Source organism: Quercus lobata, chromosome 3 (assembly GCF_001633185.2).
Source record: "Quercus lobata isolate SW786 chromosome 3, ValleyOak3.0 Primary Assembly, whole genome shotgun sequence".
Lineage (NCBI taxonomy): Eukaryota > Viridiplantae > Streptophyta > Magnoliopsida > Fagales > Fagaceae > Quercus > Quercus lobata.
This window is the reverse complement of record NC_044906.1, coordinates 52,894,571-52,919,818: the sequence shown is the minus strand read 5'-3', so window position 1 is coordinate 52,919,818 and position 25,248 is coordinate 52,894,571. Positions and strand designations below refer to the sequence as shown.

The 25,248-nt window shown below is 36.9% G+C and overlaps 3 protein-coding genes and 1 pseudogene across 4 annotated transcripts; all 4 read right to left on the bottom strand.

Annotated features, from left to right (window-relative positions):
* Window positions 1–1,953: 1,953 nt before the first annotated feature.
* On the bottom strand, window positions 1,954–3,442 carry LOC115982190 (annotated as a pseudogene). Its single transcript, XR_004089531.1, has 3 exons — window positions 3,070–3,442; window positions 2,783–2,975; window positions 1,954–2,500 (listed from the first exon to the last, which is right to left on the bottom strand). The product of XR_004089531.1 is annotated as a xyloglucan endotransglucosylase/hydrolase protein 22-like (transcript).
* A 3,077-nt stretch (window positions 3,443–6,519) lies between these two features.
* Window positions 6,520–7,795, bottom strand: LOC115982194 (probable xyloglucan endotransglucosylase/hydrolase protein 23). The gene is made up of 3 exons (XM_031104727.1): window positions 7,426–7,795; window positions 7,148–7,341; window positions 6,520–7,041 (listed from the first exon to the last, which is right to left on the bottom strand). Exons 1-3 carry the CDS (start codon window positions 7,702–7,704, stop codon window positions 6,639–6,641), a joined length of 876 nt encoding a protein of 291 aa, XP_030960587.1. The 5' UTR covers window positions 7,705–7,795; the 3' UTR covers window positions 6,520–6,638.
* On the bottom strand, window positions 6,520–23,949 carry LOC115982193 (probable xyloglucan endotransglucosylase/hydrolase protein 23). Its single transcript, XM_031104726.1, has 4 exons — window positions 23,507–23,949; window positions 23,228–23,421; window positions 22,743–23,138; window positions 6,520–6,645 (listed from the first exon to the last, which is right to left on the bottom strand). Exons 1-4 carry the CDS (start codon window positions 23,786–23,788, stop codon window positions 6,639–6,641), a joined length of 879 nt encoding a protein of 292 aa, XP_030960586.1. The 5' UTR covers window positions 23,789–23,949; the 3' UTR covers window positions 6,520–6,638.
* On the bottom strand, window positions 18,506–19,746 carry LOC115982191 (probable xyloglucan endotransglucosylase/hydrolase protein 23). The gene is made up of 3 exons (XM_031104724.1): window positions 19,426–19,746; window positions 19,137–19,330; window positions 18,506–19,044 (listed from the first exon to the last, which is right to left on the bottom strand). Exons 1-3 carry the CDS (start codon window positions 19,708–19,710, stop codon window positions 18,642–18,644), a joined length of 882 nt encoding a protein of 293 aa, XP_030960584.1. The 5' UTR covers window positions 19,711–19,746; the 3' UTR covers window positions 18,506–18,641.
* Window positions 23,950–25,248: the final 1,299 nt, after the last annotated feature.

The window sequence follows — 25,248 nt, the reverse complement described above, 5'->3', positions numbered from 1 at the left end:
CCAAGTAATACTCCTTTTTGGGTGCTAGTATCTTTTCCATTATTACTCCTAAATCACAACCACCTAACCATTTGAGACTTTAAAAGACATAATAGTAGTACTTGGAAAAGTGAAAAATCACATGGTTACCTTTACTGATATTTCCACTATCCATCCATGATATATACTGTAGGGACTAGGTTTGAGTACTTCTACTATTGGATGAGTAGACTCAAGCCCAACTAGCCCAATACAATAAATTTATAGAGAATGGGTTTAAGAACTAGGTCTTAGTCAGGATTACAACAACTAGACACGGTTATGTATGGATTGAATAACAAGGATATAGACTAAAGTATGAAGTTCTGTCCTCGGGCACTTCGTCTGAGGAACTTAGTGATTTTCTTCTTTCTTCAATGCTAGGTTCCAAAGGCTTCCAAGATCATGCAGATTTCTCCCGTATTCTCCTTTTTTCTCCCTCCTGATTCTTGATCTCTCATTCTTGGAGGATCTCTCACATTATATATCTTCTTCCAATCGATCTTGGGCCTCGACCTGTTGGTCATGCAGGTTCTTACTCGAGTGCTCGTCCCATCAGCCACCTTCCCAAACTCTCTGTGAGTTGCGGCAATCAAGACCGTACTGTTCAGGGGTCATTTCCTTATTAATGCGGTTAGAACGTTAGTTGGGTGCATTTAATGCGAAGGTGACAGTTTCTCCTTGATTCGCTCCTACACCATACCCCCATTGGTGTCCTATTGTACTTGTCCTTTTTCTGGGGGCGCTCTGGAAGGCTGCCTTTGACGGCGTGTTGTTCTTTCCTTCTGGGGTTTGGGATGCTGAGAACAAGATCGTCCTCGGCAACATTTCTAGGCTGTTTGGGCTTTCTTTGTTCGTCCTCGACCATTTCTTCCTCCTCGGCATGGGCTTTGGGCTTAGTATAAAGTGGGCCGGGGTTATTAAATTCTTTGGCCCCACAGAACACATGTAACAAATTCTAACTAATTTGTTGAAATCCATAATCAAACCCTAAAAATTTTGGAACTAAGGTTTGTTCGTTATTGTTTTGCATAGTGTTGACTCATTATGAAGAACATACAACGCATTAATTTCTTTTAAACTGATGTTTAAATAGTAGGAAGTGTTAACAGATGCCTTAAAGGTATTGGTTAAGCAACTATTTTTAGAAACATTTTATGGGAAAATAATAAATCAATTAATTTTTTTATAGCTTTTTATATTTTCCATGAAAGTGATGTCAAAACTTCTCTAATATAGTTTATTAACAATTACCCTAAGGGTATCCATTAACATGACCCTTAAATGATTGTCATTAGACTAGATAAATTAATAAACATCCTCCTTCCTAGTGCTATATAATAACTTTGATCACTATTGAAGTGCCAACATTTTATAGGACCTTAAAATTTGGTTAAAATGCTGTAGAAGATAGTATTAATTAATTTTGGAGAAAAATTAACAGATGCCTTAAAAATATTGGTTTAACAAACAGTTTTAGAAACTTTTTGTAGGAAAAGAAGAAGAAAAAAAAATTACTTTTTTTGATGGTTTTTTATATTTTCTATAAAATTAGTGTCAAAACTTTTTAAAAATTGTTTTATCTATAATTACCTTAAAGGCACCCATTAATATAACTCTTAATTTTGTTTGCCACTTAAAATTTCACATTAAGCATATGTTTATTTGTTTATTCATTGAAGGGTCCTGTTAACGATGCTTAAGATATTTGTTAATAAATAATTTTAGAAATTTTTTTGATTTTATTTTTATAGAAAATATAAAAAGTATAAAAAAAAAAATTTACTTTTTTCATTTTCAATAATTTTTTTTTAAACCAATACTTTTAACACATTCATTAACTTCTTTCTATCATTGAAATACCATTATAAATTTTTTATATGGATACAAGTCAATTTAAGCATAAGCTCGCCAAGATTCAACAGCACTGGAATGTAGTAGAGAAAAAAAAATCTATTGTATTTTTCCGTACGATTTATGACAAATAGGCCAATAATGAAAGAATTGAATCCTAGAAATTACATGAATAGATTAATATATAATAAAAGAATCTATATATGTAAAGGATGATCCTTGTCTCCATCAAGCACTGCATTCAGGAGGGAGGCCCTGGGGAAACCTCTTAGTGTCTGAGCAGTAATTATATATCATGTAGTTCTTCTGCACCCATTTCAGCCTCTCTTGACTTGCACTGTCCAGCTCTTGTGAAAGCCATAAACTACTATTGGAGGAAGATGAAGGAGTAGTTGAACTACAAGATGATGCTCCAGAAGACCATGTGCAAGCATCAGCTTTGAAGTTTCTGTAGGAAGCAGTAAAGGGTGCTTGGCTCCAGTCTGTCTTGACAAGTCCACCCCTTGTTGCCCAATCATCAGCATTCCAAAGACTTGAGTATATCCTCATTGGCTGGTTCTTTGGGAATGGAACCCCAATTGACTCTGAGTTCTTGAACTCTCTAATGGGAGTGCCATCCACAGAGTATCTGAATAACAGTTCAAAAATGTGAGACTATATGTACACTGGGAAGGAAACAAAAAGACTACTCATGTAATGGAAAATAATAAGTCTAGGGGAAACATTTTTCACAGCTGATAATATGGTCTGGTGTGATTTATTTATAACAAATAGTGAAACCAGTAGTAGACTCGTTTGAACGTGACTTGATCCAATCACATCAGGCAGACCATGTTATGCGTTTTGAGATGTGTACAATATTGTATTACTCATGAGAAGATGAATAGGTAGAAGGAGAAGGAGAGCTTACATAATGCGCTGGGGATTCCAAAGGATGGAATAAGTGTGAAAATCTGCAGTTGGGTCAAACCAGAGATAGAACTGTTGCTCTCTGTTGCCTTTGCCTTGGCTAAAGACATTAGTGTGAAGGATGTAAGGATCACCACTTAGATTCCCAAGAACTCAAAGTCTATCTCATCCCATGTTGATCCTTTAGAAGATAGCTATATGTAAACACAGACATTCAGATGGATAAGTAAACGAACATAAATATGTGTTGATGGTATGTGCAAATACTGACTCTACAAGAAAACTTACATAGTAGGCAGTAACAGTGCCAGCAGAGTTTCCAGGAACTAACTTGAGCTGCGTATCTATCTTTCCAAAGAGGTACTCATTCTTGGATTGGAATCCTGAGCCAGAGGCTTTGTCAAGATTGAGAGTAAGAAGTTCACCATTGTTGAGTATGTTAGCCCGTCCATCTCCCCATGTAATGTCAAAGTCTTGGTTCAAGTTGCCAACAGTAGCAACTATCAAAGAACTAACAAAAATAGGCATAAGAAGCATCAATTTAACACTTGAGGAAGTGGAAGAAGAAGCCATGGAGAGAATTTGTAGTGGGTGGTAAGCAAATACTACTAGTAGTAGTAGTATTTTATGCATGAGTATGGGAGGTTTGGAAGTGAAGGATGAGTGTGCTTAGGAACTTGGATATAATTGGTATTTATAGTAAGGACACAGTAGACAGGTTACTAAGAAGTGTATCCAAAAGTAAAGGAAAATGCATGGAAATATCCAGTCAGCTAAGCTATAGACAGTTGTTGCCTTTAAGAAAGTGTAAAATTAGCTGTAAAGATCGCACTACCAAACACAACCAAACGAATATCATTAATTTTTTGTACTATTGACGCGTTTTGAATTATTTTTGAGAAGAAAAGGTCAGAGTTATTGTCGCTCAATTCACATCTCTCTCTTTCTTTTGTTTAGGCGCCAGCCCAGCTTCATAGAGTTCAAAGTAATACTCCTTTTGGGCGCTAGTGTCTGTTTCAAGTCCAACTAATACTACTCCCAAATCACAACAACCTCCACCAATTGGGACTTTAAAGACTTAATAGGAGCACCTGGAAAAGTGAAAATTCACACGTTTGCCTTTACTGATATCTCCATCCATGACATAAATACAGTTCCTGTGACTCCATCTGCTTTTCAAAATAAATACAAGTACTTTCCCGGATATTACCTAGCACAAATTGGGCCATTTTTATTTTCTTTCTCATTGGAATCATGTGATATTCTTTATTGCCACTATGATGGGGAAGCCTGTCTTATTGTCATAATGGAAAATAAAAAACGTAGGTACAGGGGAAAAAAGAAAGATGGGATCCGGTGCATTATTCAGCCAAAAAAAAAGGGGGAAGGAAGAAAGAAAGAGACACACTGAGCTTTGTAGTCCTGAGTGTTGTTCATTGTAACTTTTTTTTCATAATTTGTTGAAGTGGTTGATTATGTCTATGAGAAGTGGACAATTACTTTACATGGATCCACAACTTTTTTATTTATCACTCACAATCAATCATTTCAATAAGTATTAATAACAATAAGTAATAATAAAAGTTATATCCCTGATTTATTGTTTCTCATTTAAAAGAGAATTTGGGTTGGATTCCTCTTTACCTCAATCGATGTCTGAATTAAAGGGAGGAGAAGGTAGTACAAAAGAGTATTTTCATGATTGATGTTTTGAAAAATTAAATTTTCCAAAATAATGTTGTTTCCGTTCTAATGTTATTTTGTTTTTCTTTTTATTTTTATTTTTGGAATTTTCTAATTCAAGTTTACAAAAGATTGGTTCTTTAATCAACTAATAACTTGTTTAACTACTTAGATTAACTAATTAACTTTTGGCTAATATTTATTACTCATACATACTTAGGGTCTGTTTGGATATCGCTTATTATTGAAAACTAAAAACAGTATTGCAAAATAATTTTTAAATGTGTGAATAGTACCGTGGAACCCAATTTTAAAGTTGTTTTTGGTGAAAAAAATATGTGTGGGTCCTGCAAACAGTGCACGGGACCCACAGGAAAAACGTAGCCGCACTGAGAACTAGACACGCTATCCAAACTCTACCTTAATGTCTATTTGGAATTCCCTTATTTTGTTAAAATTGAAATTTTTTTGCTAAACGTACGGTAGATAAAGGTAAAAATTAGTTGAAATACCCATGAATAGTACCAAAAATTAATGGGACCCATGAATAGTACCAAAAAATACCATGGGGCACATGAATAGTAGCAAAAATAAACTGAACAGTAAAATAAGTTAGTTTTTTAAGTTGGAGCCAAGCACACTTTTACATACAACCATTAATCTGATTTGGCTAAAATTGTGACTTGAAGTCATGATTTCAAATTTCAACTTTTCCAAGTCCAACTTAAAAATTGTGACATGAAGTCATGATTTTTGTATAAAAATGACGTGTATATGGTTGTCTGTGTAAGACTAGCTTTTCTTGATTAGTCTTGCACTAAGTTCTTGATCCTATGCTCATGTTTTGTACTCCACACGTACCTGATCAAGCTGTTGTGCTGGTCTAAATGAATTTTGGGCTGGTTCCAGCTTTGGGCTTATTACAGGAGACCTAGCTTATGAATTGAATCAAAAGAATTATTTTGAGAAATCCTTTTTAAAAACAGTACTAGCTAGAGTATTATTTCAGGAAAAACTTATTATAACACACGAGAATTACCACCCAGTTAATGATGATTGTTGTCCATTAGGTGGGGAGTATGTTCCATGTAGAATACTACCAAGTACGAAGTCAAAACAGATTCAACAACAGTCATTGAAAAAAAAACATGATTCAAGGATTTTCATAGAAGTGTTGATTCCAGGATTTTAGTGTTTTGGAATGATTCCTTTGTTTGCATATTTGAAATTTGAAATTTGAAATTTGAAGGTCTTCTCCCTCATATCTCATATACGTTTTTTGCCGTATAGTTCATTTGCTTACCCTTTTTTTTTGGGGAGAGAAAGGTCATTTGCTTATTAGACCGTAGGAATAGAAGTCATCCATCTAAATGTCATAATTAATTGACAATCCCTATGATGTACAAACTAAAAAGAAATTTTAAATCATAAATATAATTTGACGAGGAATAAGTAATTTCACGGTAGATATATAGTGATGATGAACTCAGAAGAAGACCTTAGAACACCTGAAAATGAAGAAGGTGACTTAGGTTACTCTGGTTAATTTTATTTTTGCTTTTAACAAATGGGAGATGAGCATTTAAATCTAGCTTGATATCTTCTCTCTATTGTAAAGATGGGATAATGCCATTGCTTTACAATAGTACTCTTACCACCTGCATGATTTGGAGCTTTAAACATTTCAACAGTGCTTTACAATAAGTTTAAAAATACAATAAATTTACCACTCACTCTTGTAGATGGGATGGTACCCGTACCTCTCTATGCTTGAAGTGCTTATGGGTTTAGGGGGTTGGAATTCAAGTTGTTAGTAACATACTAAGGTAGTAATTAATGTACAATGAAGATGATGCCAATAGTGGTCCCATATGAGAGTTATTTTGACAAATCTCAATCATCCATCTTAACAAATTAATAAAAAAGTTGTGAAACTTCTTGTGTTAGCAGCATTGTTGTAGTCTTTGGTGGTCCTCTGCATTTATTTTGTCTTACCATTTTCAATAAACATGAATTAAAAGAAGCAAACAGTCTATAGCGTGCAACTTACAAATGTTAAAAAGAATAAAAGAATTATATTACGTATGTTACAACTTACATAGAGACCATGAAATTAATCAGAGAGTTACAAAAAAAATAAAAGAATTGACGGAGGTTCGTAGTCCTATTTTTGCCTAGGATGTGGTACATTCTGTAGGAAGGCCTTGGGGAAACCTCTTTGTGTCTGTGCAATAGTTGTATATCATATAGTTCTTCTGCGCCCATTGCAATCTCTGCTGACTAGCTGAATCCAACTCTTGTGAGAGCCAAGCATTATTGCTAGAAGTAGCAGAGGGAGAGTTTGAACCGCAGGAGGATGCCCCAGAGGTCCAAACACAAGCATTTGCGTTGAAGTTTCTATAGGAAGCAGTGAAAGGAGCTTGTGTCCAATCAGTCTTGACAAGTCCACCCCTTGTGGCCCAATCATCAGCATTCCAGAGGCTAGAGTATATCCTCATTGGTTGATTCTTTGGGAATGGAACACCATTTGACTCCAAGTTCTTGAACTCTCTAATAGGAGTGCCATCCACAGAGAAACTGAGATGAAAAAGGAAAAAGTCAATACATAGTGTATAGGGAAAAAACTGGAACAACTACATAAATTTTAAGTTTTTAACTAGTAAGAAATTGGTGCAATACTTACATAATGCGTTGGGGATTCCAAAGTATGGAATAAGTGTGAAAATCTGCAGTTGGGTCAAACCATAGATAGAATTGCTGCTCTCTGTTGCCCTTGCCTTGGCTGAACACATTAGTGTGAAGTATATAAGGATCAGCACTCAGATTCCCCAAGAATTCAAAGTCTATCTCATCCCATGTTGATCCTTTCGAGGACAACTGCAGACACAGACATAAGCATTAGCTATTGAACATGTAGTCCTGTTTAAAATAGAATGAAGCACTAGTGTCAGAAAAGCTTACATAATAGGCAGTGACAGTGCCAGCAGAGTTTCCAGGGACAAGCTTGAGCTGCATATCAATCTTTCCAAATAGATATTCATTCTTGGACTGGAATCCTGAGCCAGAAGTTTTGTCTAGTGAGAGAGTAAGGAGCTCACCATTGTTGATTATATTAGCACGGCCATCTCCCCATGTAATGTCAAAATCTTGGTTCAAGTTAGCAGCTGAGGCAACCATCATTGACCCAAGAAGAAGCACTAGAAGGATCAATGGAGCACTTGAAGAAGCCATAGAAGCCATGAATTCTATGTTAATGGGTGATAAGAAAATTGGAGTATTTCTGTATTTGACTATTTGTAATGTAAGTGAAGTTTACTGAGTGAAGAGATTGGTGTTGGCAGAACTAGTTTGGGCTGGTATTTATACTAGGCAATTAGGGTGTGAAGACACAAAGCATAGGAAAGGCCATAGGAAGGTCGAGTCATGTAATAAGCTATAGCCAGTTGTTGTCACGAAAAGTTATTACAAAGATAGCTGTTTGAATCGCACCAACACCACCAAATAAACCTTCAATTATACATATAACACGCTGTTTTGCATAAGTTTCCCATGAAAGTTCCTAGTTACTGCTGTCCAGTTGTTATCACCTGCCCTGCCTCTTTGGATTTTCCTACTTATGAATTCATGAGAAACAGGGAATTGAAAACATATATAATAAAAAAAAAATTGCGACTCCACGAGCATAAAGAAACCATAGGGAAAGTGAGTATCACATGTATACTCTAATCGGTCACGCGCTGTTGTAAGGTTATTAAATAACAACAGTCATATATAAATTAAAAGAGGAGATTAGATGTCAATCTTAACTGCTATAATGGTCTTATAAGGAATAAAAGCTGGCGGTAGCTCAAATTTAAATATTGTATAATCGTGAATTAGAAAATACATACTACGTACTGTGTATAATTCTACATTGTTGGGTTGGGTTAAGATTTTGAGCACCAGTAATTAACCAATAACTTGAGTTAATTTTTAGTTCAATTACATGTAAAATCAATACAATCAAATCACCAAACTAAAGTTGAATGCAGCGGAAAAAAAAAAGTTTGACACATTGATTTGATCATGATGGGAAAACTTTCGCTTACAAAATTCCATCTGGTAAGTATTTAAGTCACTACTCCTGAAGAATCCACTAACAAAAATAGAAGTTACAAGTACAATGAATCTTACTGTATTTCGAAGTACTTACCTACAGTAGAGGATACTAATCTTTGAGAAAACTTAGGTCCAATCCCAATTGGACTACTTCTTGTAGCAAACTTCCTTTTTGCGCAAACCTCCCATTAGGACTAACACCAACCCAATCATTGTTTAACGTAGCTTTATGCAAATTTCTTCAATACATACTGTAAGGGCACGATTTGTAACGAACCATAATAGTGTTGGGCTCGCGCGTAAAAAGGCCCAAACAATATCATTTGTAGAGCGTGGGTTTGAAAGGTTAGGCCTTAGTCACCAGACGGCAGGTTTCTCGTGGTGTTCATACATAACTAAGTCGTTTTCGCCTTAGGAGTCTTTCTCCTGGAGGCGGGCTGGGAGGCTCTGGTTTTTAGTCATTTTTCCCAGCCCCCTCTATGAATTGTTTACTTTTCCTTTTATACTAGCCTGTGTTTTTTTATCCTTCGTCCACGTGTAGGATCGACATTCCAAGACTGATACTCTTCCCATCAGCCCATACCCAGAGTGGTTGGGGGTGGTTGTAAAAGCTGGAGAGTATGGCTCTGTCAGGTGCAGAGTATTGAAAGGACAGCTTTTCCTGGTCATTATTCTTTCCAGCATACCCTTTTCTATTGGCACAGATATTTTAGATTTTTTCTCAAGTTGTTTCTATACCATTTTAGCCCTTTCTTCTTGTGAGATCTCGGACATGCCGAGAACTGAATCGTCCTCGGCTGTGTCCCTAAGGCTATTTTGTACTTGTATTACCGATCCTGGGCTATAACCCTTCTCGGCTCGGGCCTTTAAACCCCAATGAATAAATAGGCCAGGGCCACAAACTATTGGGCCCCACACATACCTTGATGAAGTGGTAGCAATTTGGCACAAAATCCTAAGAGCACAAATGTCGCAGCAGCTCCATAGTATGTGCATCTCTTTGTGTATATGATGACAAACATAAAAATTTACTTTTCATTTGTCTTGGAACCCTAGTGTATGAAATCCAGACAAGTCAAATCATTGTGGACTGAAACAAAAATTATTGTTCAATTTTCCCGTAGCTCGATAGATCGAGAGTTGTCGAGCTAAGTATCAAGATTCATTTATTCTCAATAGATTGACAAGTATCAAGAAATTTCAAATTCCTATCTTTGGCAAGTTTTCTTGACCTGTCTTGTATTTTCAAATTATATTGCTTGTTTATGTCTGTAAGGACTCAATTTGTATCGATCCCAAACTGATATTGGGTTTGTACGTTAAAGGCCCAAATAATAAAATTTGTAGAGCGTGGGCTGAAAGGCTAGGCCTTGGTCACCGGACAGTGGTTAGTCATGGTTTTCATGGTGGACACATAGAGGTGAACCACGTTTGCCCAAGAAATCTCTCCTCGGCACGGCCTGGAAGGTTCTAGTTCTTGGCCTTTTTTTCCAGCCTTTTTTCTGGATTGCTTACTTCTCTTTTTATACTAGCCTTTACCCTCTCTCCAACGTCCACGTGTAGATTCAGCTTTCTAGGGCTGATACTTGTGGTCAGCTTTCTATCAGCCCATACCCAAAGTGGTCAGGGGTGGTTGTAAAAGCTAAAAAGCATGGTAAAGAGTATGGACCTGTCAGGCGCAGAGTACTTAATTGCAGTATTGGCAGCCTTTTACTTGGGCCGCTCCTATACTGTGCTCGCCTTTTCTTTTAGGAGCGCTCTGGGATGCCAAGGACAAAATCGTCCTCGGCTATATCCCTAGGCCATTTGGACTTTCATTGTATGTCCTCGGCAATGCCACTCCTCGGCTCGGGCCTTGGGCCCTAATGTAAAGTGGGCCGGGGTTATAAATTCTCTGGCCCCACAATGTCTTTGAACATTTAAACTAAGACTGAATTACATATAGAATTCATTTTATCAGATGTTTACCAACATCAAGAAATATGACCCTAACAAACATGTATGAAATTACAAATCTTGTGTTTGCATGGATTTTCTTTAACTTTGTGTTAGAGCCCTATATTCTCTCCCCTAATGTGTGTGTGTTTCTAAAGAAAAAACTTCAAATGTTTTTCTTTTTTAAATGGTCTTTCTAGAAGTAAAGGAAACACCAATGATCGTTATGTCAACTAACATCTCATTTTATTTTTAATATGTTTCGAATCTCTCCTAGTTAAATGTATTGAAAAAAAAAAGAAAAAAAAGAAGAAGTAAAGGAAGCAACTAACATTAGGATTTAAAGGTTGAAGTCTTAGTCCAAGTAATTTGTCACTTTAAAAAATGAATTTAGTAAACAACCATTATTATTTTACCACCAACTGGACCATTATTTTCCCTTTATATAAATGAATTTGGTAAATAACCATTATTCTTTTACCACCAAGTGGACTATTATTTTCCCTTTGTATAAGCTCTAGAAATAAAAATAGCCGATTAATACACTACCAACTAAGGGCGGATCTAGGATTTCAATCTAGGGGCCAAAGTATAAGAAAAAAAAAATAAAAAAATAAAAAAACCCCAAATGGTTACCTATACATAGTATTAAGTATTAACAAACTATCAATCAAGATAAATACACAAAATAATTGTTTTTTAATACATTAAGATGAAATTATTTACCAACAACAAAAAAACACAAACTAATATTGTTTCTTAAGAGCATCAGCTGTTGCAAAAAAAATTTATTTTCACAAATTAAAACTTACTTTTGCCACTCTAATATAGCATTTGAAATATCTCGTACATTAGTGTTTTTGGTATTTGGTGTTCTAAATACTAAATATTTAGCATTTACAACAATTGATGCTGGTACTCTAATACTGGGTTGACTAGGATTTTTTATTTTAAAATTTTGTTTTTGTTAAGTTTTTGAGTTGGGTAGTTGCTAGTTGAGTTAGGCTAATTAAAAGGGAGGAGTCTAAGTTTTTAGAAGAGGGAGGTGTAACTCTAGAAATAAAAAAATATAACCAATAATTTTTTTTTCTTTGGGCCAGGGGTCGAGTCCCCTTGGGTCCGTGCCTGCTACCAACCCATTTATAAGATTATGAAGAGTCGTATGACTCAACTGACTCCTTATGATATTTTAAACGAAAACATCCAACGTTCAAATCATTCACTCCCTCCCAGTTATTGAATTATAAGAAAAAAAAAAAAAAACTTATTTATAAGATTAACAAAAAAAATCATTTGAAAAGTGAAAAAAAGAAAAAGGAAAAAGAAAAAGAACAAACATAACTAAAATACCCAGGCTGAAGGTTTGTAAAAACTCCACAAGCTTTTCGGTTATAGAATTATGATGTGATCTCCATTTTTTATGCCCGTTAACCTTATAGGCTAATAGTGGGCCTATTTAGCAAACAGGACAGGTCTTGCATTATTGGTTTTGACCTATTGAATATGAGAAAGTTTATAGATACAAAAATTTTAACAAAACTTGTTTTATAAACAATAATGTGATATCAAAATAAGTGACAAATGCCAAAGAATAAAAGAATTTGATTATATAAATGGCATACAGATTAATTAATCAATTGGGAATGTCCAAAAATAAAAGAATTGACTTACAAGCTATCTTCTTTTCTCTAAGACATGGTGCATTCCGGAGGGAGGCCTGGGGATAATCTCCCCGTGTCTGTGCAGTAATTGTATTCCTATTTTGAATGCTGTTACTCAGGACGTATTGACACATGTCGCATAAAAATAAATAAATAAAGTTGTTGGTATTAGAAGATTTTAATACCACAAAAAATTTTAGTATTTTTTTTTTTTTTTTTTTTTTTTTTTTTTGAGAAAGGAATGAATCCACTTTTATTAAGAAAACCAACTTTAAGTCGTTACATCAACATATACCAAATAAGAAATGTCTGGCGGAACCGATTCCATCCAAACGGACAAAGGTGAAGAATTTCTTGCTCTCCTAGCTAAAGCATGAGCAACTCCGTTGCCTTGCCGCCTCACGTGAGAGAAAGAACAGGATTGAAACCAACCCCTAAGCGACATGCAGTCTTTAACAATATGTCCAATACTGGACCTGTCTGGGCAGCCCCCTGTGAGGGCCTTAACAACATTCTCTGAATCCCCTTCAAAAATAACCCTTCCCAAACCCAATTCCTCCATGAAGATCATAGCCCTTCTAGCTGCCAACGCCTCAAGAATCTCCACCGTTTGAGGCATGACGATTTTTTCTGTTAGGGACGCCATCACCTGTCCCAGTTCATTCCGCACAACGACGCCAATTCCAGCTGCATCTTCCTCTGCAAAATAAGCCCCGTCGAAGTTCGCTTTGTACATCCCAGGTTCCGGTGGTGTCCAACGCTGTGACTGAGGTTGTGATCTCACTGGCATGTTCTTTGGTTTTGCCTGAAACTCATATAGAATAGTTTCTGCCGTGTCCACAATCTTCTCAGGTGGTAAACACTACTCCTTGAAGTGGCATTTGTTTCTTCTGCACCAGACCAGCCATGCGACCACTGTGAACAGCTCTACATCCTCATCGCCTTGTTTTACAGCAGTCAAAAGATCACTAAAAGACCCCAGGTGCACTTGAGTTTGTTTGAAACTATTAAAGCCACGAGTCCAGCAGCATTGACTTTGGGCACAGTCCCAAAGTGCATGTAGCACGGTCTCCCTGCTTACTCCGCATCTGTTACACACAGGTGAGTTTACCACATTCCGTCGATGGAGGTTCGCCATGGTTGGTAAGGACTCGGTACAAGCTCTCCAACAGAAATTTTTGATTTTGTTTGGAATCCTCATCTTCCAAAGTCCCTTCCAGAAACTTCGTAGATTGCTACTGCTTGACCCCGACGCATCTCCCCTGTTTTCCCACTCTTCCAATAACTGATATCCCGTCTTCACCGAGTAGTTTCCGTCCCTAGTTCGTGGCCACACTAAGCAGTCCCTCTGCACCGATTTACATAAAGGAATGGCTTTGATTTGCTGAGCCAAGAAAGGTGCAACTGTTAAGTCAATTTGCTCCTCATTCCACTCCATTGTGACCGGATTTATAAGTGAGGAAACAGTAGAATCATCCTCTGATCCTGGTGTGCGTGGAACAGCTCCATTCGGGAAGCATCCAGGAATCCAATTGTCATGGAACACCCTAATCTGCATGCCATCACCCACTCTCCACAACATTCCTTTTTCAATAACATGTCTAGCTTTGAGCAAGCTCTGCCAAGCAAAGGAACCTGTGGAACATTTAGCTTCAAAAACCGATCCTGAAGGGAAGAATTTGGTGCTGAAAACCTTGTACAGAAGGGACTCCTTTTCAGTTTGTAATCTCCAAATTTGTTTAGCGAGCATGGCTTCATTAAATCTAACCAAATCTTTGAATCCCATTCCCCCCTCCGCTTTTGATTTGCACAAGATTTTCCAATTTTTCCAATGGATTTTCCGCTGCCCCCCTCACTCTCCCCACCAAAATTTTCTAATTAGCATTTCAATCTCTTTGCATAAGCCCACCGGTAATTTAAAGCAAGTCATTGCAAAAGTAGGGATCGCTTGGACCACTGCTTTAAGCAAGACCTCTTTCCCTGCTTGAGATAAAAGTTTCTCCTTCCACCCTTGAAGCTTCGCCCACACCCTTTCCTTAATATAGTTTAAGCTCTCCTTTTTATTTTTCCCCACAACTGCAGGCAGCCCAAGGTACTTCTCATACTCCTTTATTTCGGCAACCCCTAAAAGGTCCATGATTTCCTTCCTCATGTCAATGGACACAGCTTTACTAAAGAAAAGCGTTGTCTTCTCCCGGTTTATTTTCTGGCCGGATGCATGCTCATAGCTAGTTAGGATTTTTTGGATGGCTTGTAGATCTTCCTTCCTTGCACGGCAGAATAATAAGCTGTCATCTGCAAAAAATAGGTGAGTAATTTTTGGCCCATTTTTGCATAATGAAAAGCCTCTGATACTGTCTTCCCTTGCAGCCTTCTGAATCATTCGGTTTAACCCTTCCGAGCATAATAAGAACAAGTATGGTGACAATGGGTCCCCTTGGCGAATTCCCCTAGAAGGGAAAATTTCACCCTTAGGTTCCCCATTGACCAATATTGAGTAGGACACCGTGCTAATACACTCATGAATGAGCTTCAGCCACCTATCACAAAACCCCATCTTCCTCATAATTTCCACCAGAAAAAGCCATTCCACCCTGTCGTACGCCTTGCTCATGTCCAATTTGAGGGACATAAAACCTGCCTTCTTAGACTTGTGATTCTTCATATGGTGGAGCAACTCAAACGCCACCAGAATGTTATCTGAAATAGTTTTATTAGACTGGAAAGCACTCTGTGAGTCAGAGATAATAAAAGGCAGGACTTTTTTGAGCCTATTTGCAGCAACCTTAGATACAATTTTATAAATAACATTACAAAGAGAAATAGGGCGGAATTCGGATACTACAGATGGACTTTTAACTTTTGGGATTAAAGTTATAAAAGTACGATTAATGGAAGAAGGGATTGAACCTGAGTTTAGGCAATTGAGGACTGCCTTTGATACATCCTCACCAATAGTTGGCCAAAATTTTTGGTAGAACAACGGAGGTAATCCATCTGGTCCAGGTGCCTTGAGTGGTGCCATTTGTTGAAGAGCTTCCTCCACCTCTACCTGGACAAACTCTGCTGCTAACATTGCATTTTGGTCCTCCGTAATAACAGTGGGGACTGTCATCAGAACTTCTTCCAAGTTTGATGGAGAGGCTGAGGTAAAAAGGTTCTGGTAGTATTCTATCAAAATCCTTGATATCTCCTCCTCATCTGTGCATACCACTCCCGCCTCATTCTTCAATTCTTCAATTTTATTTCTCTTATATCTATGTGAGGCCTTATTATGGAAGAATTTTGTGTTTTGATCCCCTTCTTGTAACCACAAAGCCCTTGACCTTTGTTTCCACATCTTTTCCTCCTTTATCAACAAGCCATTTATCTCCCATTTCAACCGATTCACCGTTTCCAATGTACCCTCCCTAATTGCTCTCATTTCGGCCTGCCTTAGCTGCTGCTTTTTTTCTTTTAGTGCACTGGTAACATTGCCAAAGGATGTCCGGCTCCACTGTTTAAGCTTTTCCTGACACACCTTTATTTTACCTTCCACTTGGGCCATTGGGTTACCTGGACAAACCCTCCTCCAAGCATAATCCACAACCTCACCACACCTCCCATCCTCCAACCACATATTCTCAAATCTCCAAGGTTTCTTATACTTCATTTGGACCCCTTTTAGAAGGATGAGCAGTGGCTTATGATCCGAGGAACCACATTCTAGATGCACAACCTTTGTTGCCGGAAACTTTTCTATCCAATCAATAGTAGCAACTGCACGATCAAGCCTTTCCCATATAGAATTACCCCCTCTAGAACCTCTATACCACGTGTACTTTCCTCCCACATAACCCAAGTCCTTAAACTCGCAATCATCAAGAACTTCCCTAAAAGCTTCCATCTGTCTAGTTGGCCTAAGCCTTCCCCCCAATTTTTCATTTGCCTTCAATATTTCATTAAAGTCACCTGCACACAACCATGGAAGGGTGAATTTATTTTTTAATCTCCTCAATTTATCCCATGACTCATTGCGAATTCTAGTATCTGGTTCTCCATAAAACCCAGTAAACCTCCATTCATCTTCCAACCCTTTATTCAAGATCACATCAATGTGGTTGGGGGAATATGTGTCTAGGGAGATATTACATTCCTCTTTCCAAAAAATAGCCACCCCTCCCCCTCGGCTTATTCTTGAGACTTCTATCAACCCTTTAAATCTGTAACGCATTTTAATTTCCTCCAGCCTAACTTTGTCAAGCCATGTTTCGGCTAGGAACACGACTAAGGGATCTTGTGCCCGGATTAAGTCACCAAGCTCCTGATCTGTCTGTGGGTTCCCAAGCCCACGACAGTTCCAACATAAGATGCTCATTGCCTCTGGCAGGGCTGAACATCAGACCCCGCCAATTCAATTGTAGTAACTTGATCCTCATGAGAAACCTGCTTCTTCTTTTTTGGTAACTCAAGATTCACCAATTCAGTACCCGGACGTTTGAGAGAATTCAATGGAGGACACGTAGGTAGGCTGTTTATTTTCTTGCGCACTACCCTCTTCCAAGTAGAGTTTACATTCACGGCCACCCCAACCAAACTTTTCTGCTCCTTATTTTGTTCATCTATCACGTTAGGTTCAAGACTATTAGGGTTATCTTCATTAAGTGCCACGTATTGCTGAGTTTCCATTTGTTTTCCACACGCCTCCTTGTCATGCAACCCATTATCTGTCATAATCCCACAATAATTGGAGTTTCCCTTAAATGCACCCTCCGTTTCCTCAATTTGCACTGAACCAGCTTTGGAATCTTTCTCCAAGTCAAACTTATTTAATTCCAAATCAATCTCACGTAATTTTGCATTAAACAGCTCCCCTTGAAAACCGGCACCCTTCCCCACCTGAATTAATTCTGCCTCATCACTCCTTGACCCTTCAGCAATCTCACAGAATTCCTCATTTAATAATTTCCCTTGAAACCCGGCAACCTTCCCTAACTGACGTGATTCTGCCTTATCATCCGTTGAGCCTTCTTTATGAGTAATGTCCATAACGTTTTCTTCCATAATATTTGCATTAACTGCCTTCATCCTGCTCCCCAGCGCCTCCTCCACCGGACTTCTACCATGCACCACCGCATCTGCCTTGCCACAAGCTTCACCGAGATTGCCATTGGAAAGAAACTCCTTCGTTTTCTTGTTACTGTCTAATTCCTTTTTCTTTGCATCGTAAAACCCCGGGACTACTAGCACAGAATTGTTGAATGCCGGTAAAGACGATGCACGCAGCCATGAGCCATACTTCTGGTCTTCTTTCGTTAGAGTACCACTGCTCTGTATCCAGCGCTCGCAGTCTCTATCGACATGATTCAACCGACCACACCAATAGCAAATATTTGGCAACCGCTCATACTTGAAGGTTACCCAGCCCCTCGATCCATTGCCAAGTTTAAAGACTCTCCCACGACAGAGAGGAAGGGTTACATCAACCTTCACTCGCACCCGCATAATTGTACCACGATCCACCTCACGTAGGCTAGTCACCTTGTCTACTACCCCCACTGCTTCACAGAGTTTCTCAGCCACCTCTCTACTTAGATATCTTGCTGGAATATCATGAACTTGCACCCACAAAGAGACATGATCAAAAACCAAGTCCTGTATTGGGATGTTGTAATCGTATCTTTTTAGCATCACTAGATGCTTGTCGAAACTCCACGGTTCACCCTCTATAATTTTCTCAAAAACCTATTTTATAACACATAATAACTGATAAAATAGTAATAAAATAATATATATTTTATTATATTTTTTATGCCTCCCTTGCTATCGTGAAGGGTTAGTCTTAGCAGTTTACTGTAATGTAATAAGAAGGTAAAAAAATTTGCCTTTATAACTCCACCAATATTGAGTACTAATTGGAGTTTGAGGTGGTAAAAAACTATTTTACCACCATGGTGATGCTCTTAAATAAACAAGGTTCTTGGTATTTTTGGTCTTACCGTTTCCAATAAAAATGAATTTTATCCAGAGTGCAAAGTGGGTAAGTTTTTTTTTTTTTTTTAATGTATGTAAACTTTTTTGTTCTAAGTAACTGACAAATGTCTAAAAGAATAAAAGAATTGAAATTAAATTCTATAAGAACGTGGTATAAAATTTTATCCCTCCAATTCCAACATGCTAAATCATCTTATCACATATTTAAAAATAAACATAATCATACTCAATTAATTTTAAACCCATATATAAATCCAACCAAATTGGGAATCTATTGAAATGTTATTAGGTATGGTAGGATGTATTGAATTTTAAATAAAATGTTGATGTGGTAATCATTTATTGGATGGTGTAAAACATGAATTTTATCCCTCATCTTTATAGAATTTAATTTCAAAAGAATTATATTACGTACTTTACAACTTTCATAGAGAACACAAAAATAACCAGAGAGTTACGAAAAATTAAAAAATAAAAGAATTGACACAAGGTTCCGAGTCCTATTTTTGTCTAAGATGTGGTACATTCTGTAGGGAGGCCTTGGGGAAATCTCTTTGTATCTGTGCAATAGTTGTATATCATGTAGTTCTTCTGCGCCCATTTCAATCTCTGCTGACTTGCTGAATCCAATTCTTGTGAGAGCCAAGCATTACTGCTAGATGTAGAAGAGGGAGAGTTTGAACCGCAAGAAGATCCCCCAGAGGACCAAACACAAGCATTTGCATTGAAGTTTCTATAGGAAGCAGTGAAAGGAGCTTGTGTCCAATCTGTCTTGATGAGTCCACCCCTTGTGGCCCAGTCATCAGCATTCCAGAGGCTAGAGTATATCCTCATTGGCTGGTTCTTTGGGAATGGAACACCATTTGACTCCAAGTTCTTGAACTCTCTAATGGGAGTGCCATCCACAGAGAAGCTGAGAGGAAAAAGGAAAAAGTCAATACAAAGTGCATATGTACGGGAAAATTGGGAAAAGGTACGTGAATGAGAAATTAGTGCAATGCTTACATGATGCGCTGGGGATTCCAAAGTATGGAATAGGTGTGAAAATCCGCAGTTGGGTCAAACCAAAGATAGAACTGTTGTTCTCTGTTTCCCTTGCCTTGGCTGAACACATTAGTGTGAAGTATATAAGGATCACCACTCAGATTTCCCAAGAATTCAAAGTCTATCTCATCCCATGTTGATCCTTTTGAGGATAACTGTAAACAAAATATTCAAAGAGAAATTAGCATTAGCTATTGAACATGTAGTCTTGTTTAAAATTGCTTAAAGCACTAGAGGCAGGAAAGCTTACATAATAGGCAGTGACAGTGCCAGCAGAGTTTCGAGGGACAAGCTTGAGCTGCATATCAATCTTTCCAAATAGATATTCACTCTTGGACTGAAATCCTGATCCAGAAGTTTTGTCAAGTGAGAGAGTAAGGAGCTCACCATTGTTGATTATATTCGCACGGCCATCTCCCCATGTAATGTCAAAGTCTTGGTTCAAGTTACCAGCAGAGGCAACCATGATTGACCCAAGAACAATGGGCACTAGAAGAATGATTAAGGGAACACTTGAAGAAGTCATAGAAGCCATGAGTATTTGACTATTTATAATGTAAGTGAAGCTTGCTGAGTGAAGAGATTGGTGTTGTAAGTATTAGTTTGGGCTGGTATTTATACTAGGCAATGAGGATGTGAAGACACAGCGCAAAGGAAGGGCCATAGGAAGGTTCAGTCACGTAATTAATACGCTGTAGCCAGTTGTTGTCATGAAAACTTATTGCAAAGAGAGCTGTCTGAATCGCACTAACACCACCAAATAAACCTTCAACTTTTATACATATAGCACACTGCTTTGCATATACTACTAATGAAAGTGCCTAGTTACTGCTGTCCAGTTCTTATCAGCAGCCTGCCTCTTTTACGCTTATTTTTTGAAAGCACCAGCCCTGCCTCTGCCTCTGCCTCTGCCTCTGCCTCTGCCTCTGCCTCTGCCTCTGCTTCTGCCTCTTAGATTCAAGAGAAATAAGGAATAAACTAAAAATTGTAATTCCGCCAGTATTTCAATTACCAAAGTACCAAAGACAGTGTATAAATCATAAAGAAACCTCAGGGAAAGTGAGTATGACATGTATACTCTAATCTGTCACGCTCTCTTGGAAGGTCGGATTTTATTAATTTTTTTAAAGGACCTTATCACCTACCTAATATATTTTGGCTCACAAAATTTTTACACCACTTTTATTCAATCCTCTCTCATACAGGTAATTAATGTAACCAAAATCAAACTATAAACGAGGAGATTAGCTGCCAATCTTAAATGCTATATATATTTTTTGATCAAGATCTTAAATGCTATATTGGTCATAAGGGAGTGAAAGCAAGTGGGAGCTCAAATTTAGAAATGCATAATCGTTAATTAGAAAATGCATACTATGTGGATTAATTAGAAAATGCATACTATGACTATTGTAGGTCAACTAGTTGATACCTTTTGATATTTTTAATAGAGATATGAGATATCCAATGTTCAAATCCCCTCTTTACCAACTATTGAATTTTTAAAAATGAAATAAAAAGTGCAGTCCATGCAGTATCATTCATGAAGAATTTTACAAGTCTGATAAATAATAATACAAATTTATTATTTTTGTTTTTTAAATAGTCTTTCTAAAAGTAGAGTAAACACCAATTAATGACCTTTAGGTCAACTAGCATCTCATATTCTTTTTATTGTTAAGAGAGACGTTTCAAGGTTAAAACCTGCCTCCTCCTACTTGAAATGTATAAAAATAAGTAAATAAATAAATAAAAAGCTAGCATTTGGATTTGAAGGTGGAAGTCTTAGTCCAAGTAATCCGTCAATTTTGAGTAATGATTTGCTCTTACAATTAACTGGTATAATAACAAATTGACAAATCATGATACAACTAAGAATAATGTTATACCAGGAAAAATTTCTATTGGACACTTTTTAAAAAATGAATGTAGGAAAATAGACTACCATTTTTTTTTTTCTTTTCTGAATACAAATCTTCTGTAATTTTTTTTTTTTTTTTTTTTTGTATTCTATATTATATTCCACCATTCACAATTTATCATGTATTTTAAAATTCCCTTTATATAAGCTCTCCCATAAAATTAAAAAAATAAAAATAAAAATAAAAGGAAAAAATTCTGACTGATGCACTACATTATAAGATTATTTAGCCAAAAAAACCATCTATAAGATTAACCAAAAATAAATAAACTTGTTAAAAAAAACCCTTAGAAATGAGGATTTGTAAAAACTCCACAATCTTTTATAGGTTATTTGAATTATGATATTATCTTTACTTTATAATGCACGTACACCTTATAGGCTAACAGTATGCAAACTTGGCAAACGGGATAGGGTCTCGTGTGTTTGGTTTTGACCTATTAAATATGGGTTAAAATGTGAATGGACCATACCATATCGTCGGGTTTGGGTCAGTCAGCCGAAATGTGGTTGGCTATACCTGGGTCAGTTCAATCTTTTAGGTCAGTTGGGCTGACTATTGGACTGGGCCTTAAACGTGTTTTTTAAGTTAGAATGGGTTGGAGCCTAAATGTGTGTGTTTGACTTGAATGGGTCGGGCCTCAAAATTTTATATATTTAATTTTGTTTTCTTAATAAACCAACCAATTCATGAATATGGGACATTTTTTAACCATTAAGTTTTGGACTCTATTAATATTTGGGTCTCTATTAATTGAATTCATTGACAAATTTCTATCACCTAAAGCAAACTGCTCCATATTTACAAGAGTTCAAGCTAATTCAATAATCATCATCGTAGTCTACGAGGTCTTATTTTGATAGCTAGCAATGATCTAGATGCAGTAATTCTCTTTTATTAATTCCTAGATGATCAATTAAAGCTAAAAGACATAGGAGCACTCAAATATTTCCTAGGCTTGGAGGTTGCAAGGCCCTCTAAAGGTATTATTGTCTGAATCTGGCTATTTTGGGTTGCAAATCAGTAAAATTTTCGATGGAGGAGCTTTCGAAGTTTTCAACTCATGAGGGAGAGCCACTAAACCCCTAAGCACCAATTAGCTGACTTTTTCACTGAACCCCTCGGATTTTAACAATTTACTAATCTACACTCCAAGATGGGCATCAGCAACATATATGCTCCACCTAGAGGGGCTACTAAGATTTTGTTGTTATACGACTGGTAACTTAGTGAATAGGCTCAGTAGACTACATGTATCTTAAGATCTCTTATTATTTGTCTCATACACGTGGATTGCCAAGTGTATAGATATGATTGGTTCTTTGTAGTTAGTGGATTGCCAATAATAATTTTCCCAGTTTTTTAACAATTCTTGATTTTTTTTTTTTGGTCACACTGTTATCAATAAACATGAATTAAAGAAGTAAACCGAGGTTCATAGCTTGCCGAGAATGTAAAAACTATTATAACTGTAAGGGACAAATGTCTAAAAGAATAAAAGAATTATATATTCCGTGGTTTATAACTTACATAGAGAACACAAACGTAATCAGAGAGTCACGAACAAATAAAAAATAAATAAAAGAATTGGCTTAATAGATGAAAGAATCGACACAAAATTCCCAGTCCTATTTTTGTCTAGGATGTGGTACATTCTGTAGGAAGGCCTTGGGGAAACCTCTTTGTGTCTGTGCAATAGTTGTATATCATGTAGTTCTTCTGCGCCCATTGCAATCTCTGTTGACTTGCTGAATCCAACTCTTGTGATAGCCAAGCATTATTGTTGGATGTAGAAGAGGGAGATTTTGAACCACAGGAGGATGCCCCAGAGGTCCAAACACAAGCATTTGCATTGAAGTTCCTATACGAAGCAGTGAAAGGAGCTTGTGTCCAATCTGTCTTGACAAGTCCACCCCTTGTTGCCCAGTCATCAGCGTTCCAGAGGCTAGAGTATATTCTCATTGGCTGGTTCTTTGGGAACGGAACACCATTTGACTCCAAGTTCTTGAACTCTCTAATGGGAGTGCCATCCACAGAGAAGCTGAGATGAAAAAGCAAAAAGTCAATACAAAGTGTATACGGGAAAATTGGGAAAAAGGTACATAAATGAGAAATTGGTGCAATGCTTACATGATGCGCTGGGGATTCCAAAGTATGGAATAGGTGTGAAAATCCGCAGTTGGGTCAAACCATAGATAGAATTGTTGTTCTCTGTATCCCTTGCCTTGGCTGAACACATTAGTATGAAGTATGTAAGGATCACCACTCAGATTCCCCAAGAATTCAAAGTCTATCTCATCCCATGTTGATCCTTTAGAGGACAACTGCAGACACAAACGTAAGCATTAGCTATTGAACATGTAGTCTTGTTTAGAAATTGAATAAAGCACTAATGGCAGGAAAACTTACATAATAGGCAGTGACAGTGCCAGCAGAGTTTCCAGGGACAAGCTTGAGCTGCATATCAATCTTTCCAAAAAGATATTCATTCTTGGACTGGAATCCTGAGCCTGAAGTTTTGTCGAGTGAGAGAGTAAGAAGCTCACCATTGTTGACTATATTAGCACGGCCATCTCCCCATGTAATGTCAAAGTCTTGGTTCAAGTTACCAGCAGAGGCAACCATCATTGACCCAAGAACAAGGGGCACAAGAAGAATTAAAGGAACACTTGAAGAAGTCATTGAAGCCATGAATTCTATGTTAATGGGTGATATGAATATTGGAGTATTTGACTATTTGTAATGCAATTGTAGCTTGCTGAGTGAATAGATTGGTGTTGTCAGAATTAGTTTGGGCTGGTATTTATACTTGGCAATGGAGATGTGAAAACAAAAGGCAAGGGAAGGGCCATAAGAAGGTTCAGTCATGCAATAAGCTGTACCCAGTTGTTGGCATGAAAAGCTGTTTGAATTGCACTGAAACGCTACCAAATAAACTTTCAATTATACATGTAGTCACGCGGTTTTGCATTGATTTATAATAAAAAATATATATAAGTGGAGTTATTGCAGTCACGCCGTTTTGCATTGTTTATTAGTCTAATGGATCGCTCTCTCTCTCTCTCTCTCTTGGTGGAAGGTAGGATTAAAATAAAGGAATGGACCTCACCTAGCTAATTAGATTTTCGGTTCACACAAAATTTACCCCACTTTTATTCATTGTCAGGTTATTAAATAACAAAAGTCATTTAAACGAGGAGATTAGCTGCCAATCTTAAATGCTATCAAGGTCATAAGCAATAAACTTCAAAAAAAAAAATAAATAAAAAAAAAAAATAAAAGAGGGTCATAAGCAATAAACGCAAGTGAGAGCTCAAAAATTGCTTTTTTTTTTTTTTCACGTGGGAGCTCAAATTTTAACGCTGCATAATCGCTAATTAGAATATGCATATTATGTAGTGCTATCATTCATGAAGAATTCTACATGTGGGGACCAAATTTTTATTTATTTATAGTTTTAATAAAATAATCTTTTTGAAAAGCAAAGGAATCACCAATGACCTGTATGTTAGTTTCTTTAAAATTTTCTCCCATTTTTTCTTGTGTGTGTGTTAATATACTTAGTATTCTTAAAATATTAAAAAAAAAAAAAAAAAAAAAAAGCCCTATGTGTCAACTTGCAACTTATAGTGTTTTTAATGGAGATGTCTCTATTTTGGGTTTGAATCTCCCATTTCTTACAATATATAGAGGGTTAGGTCAATATATTTAGGGGTGGCAAAACTGGACATGATTTACGAACTCAATATGACACAACACAAAATTAGCAGATTATGGGTTGATGCTTAATGAGTTAGTGTCATATTCGGGTTGACATGACTGAGTCATTTAATAAATGGGTTGGGTTAGTGTCCAATCTATGGAACTTATTTGATTTATCTGACCCGTTTAATTAAGTGACAAATTTACCAATATACCCTTCAAATCTTAAGTATATAAACTAATTAGTTGTTGCGGTTTATTATTTTTTTTGGGACATATTATGATTTATTATTTGTGATATTGAGATATTTTTTAGTTTCGAATGATTATTAGTAATGCAGTTACTTGTTAGTTCTGAATTTTATAATAAAAATATTTATTTTTTTGGCTTTTCATAATTCAATTTGGTTAATATGAATTTTTTTTCTTTCCATTTTGATAAAATCTGA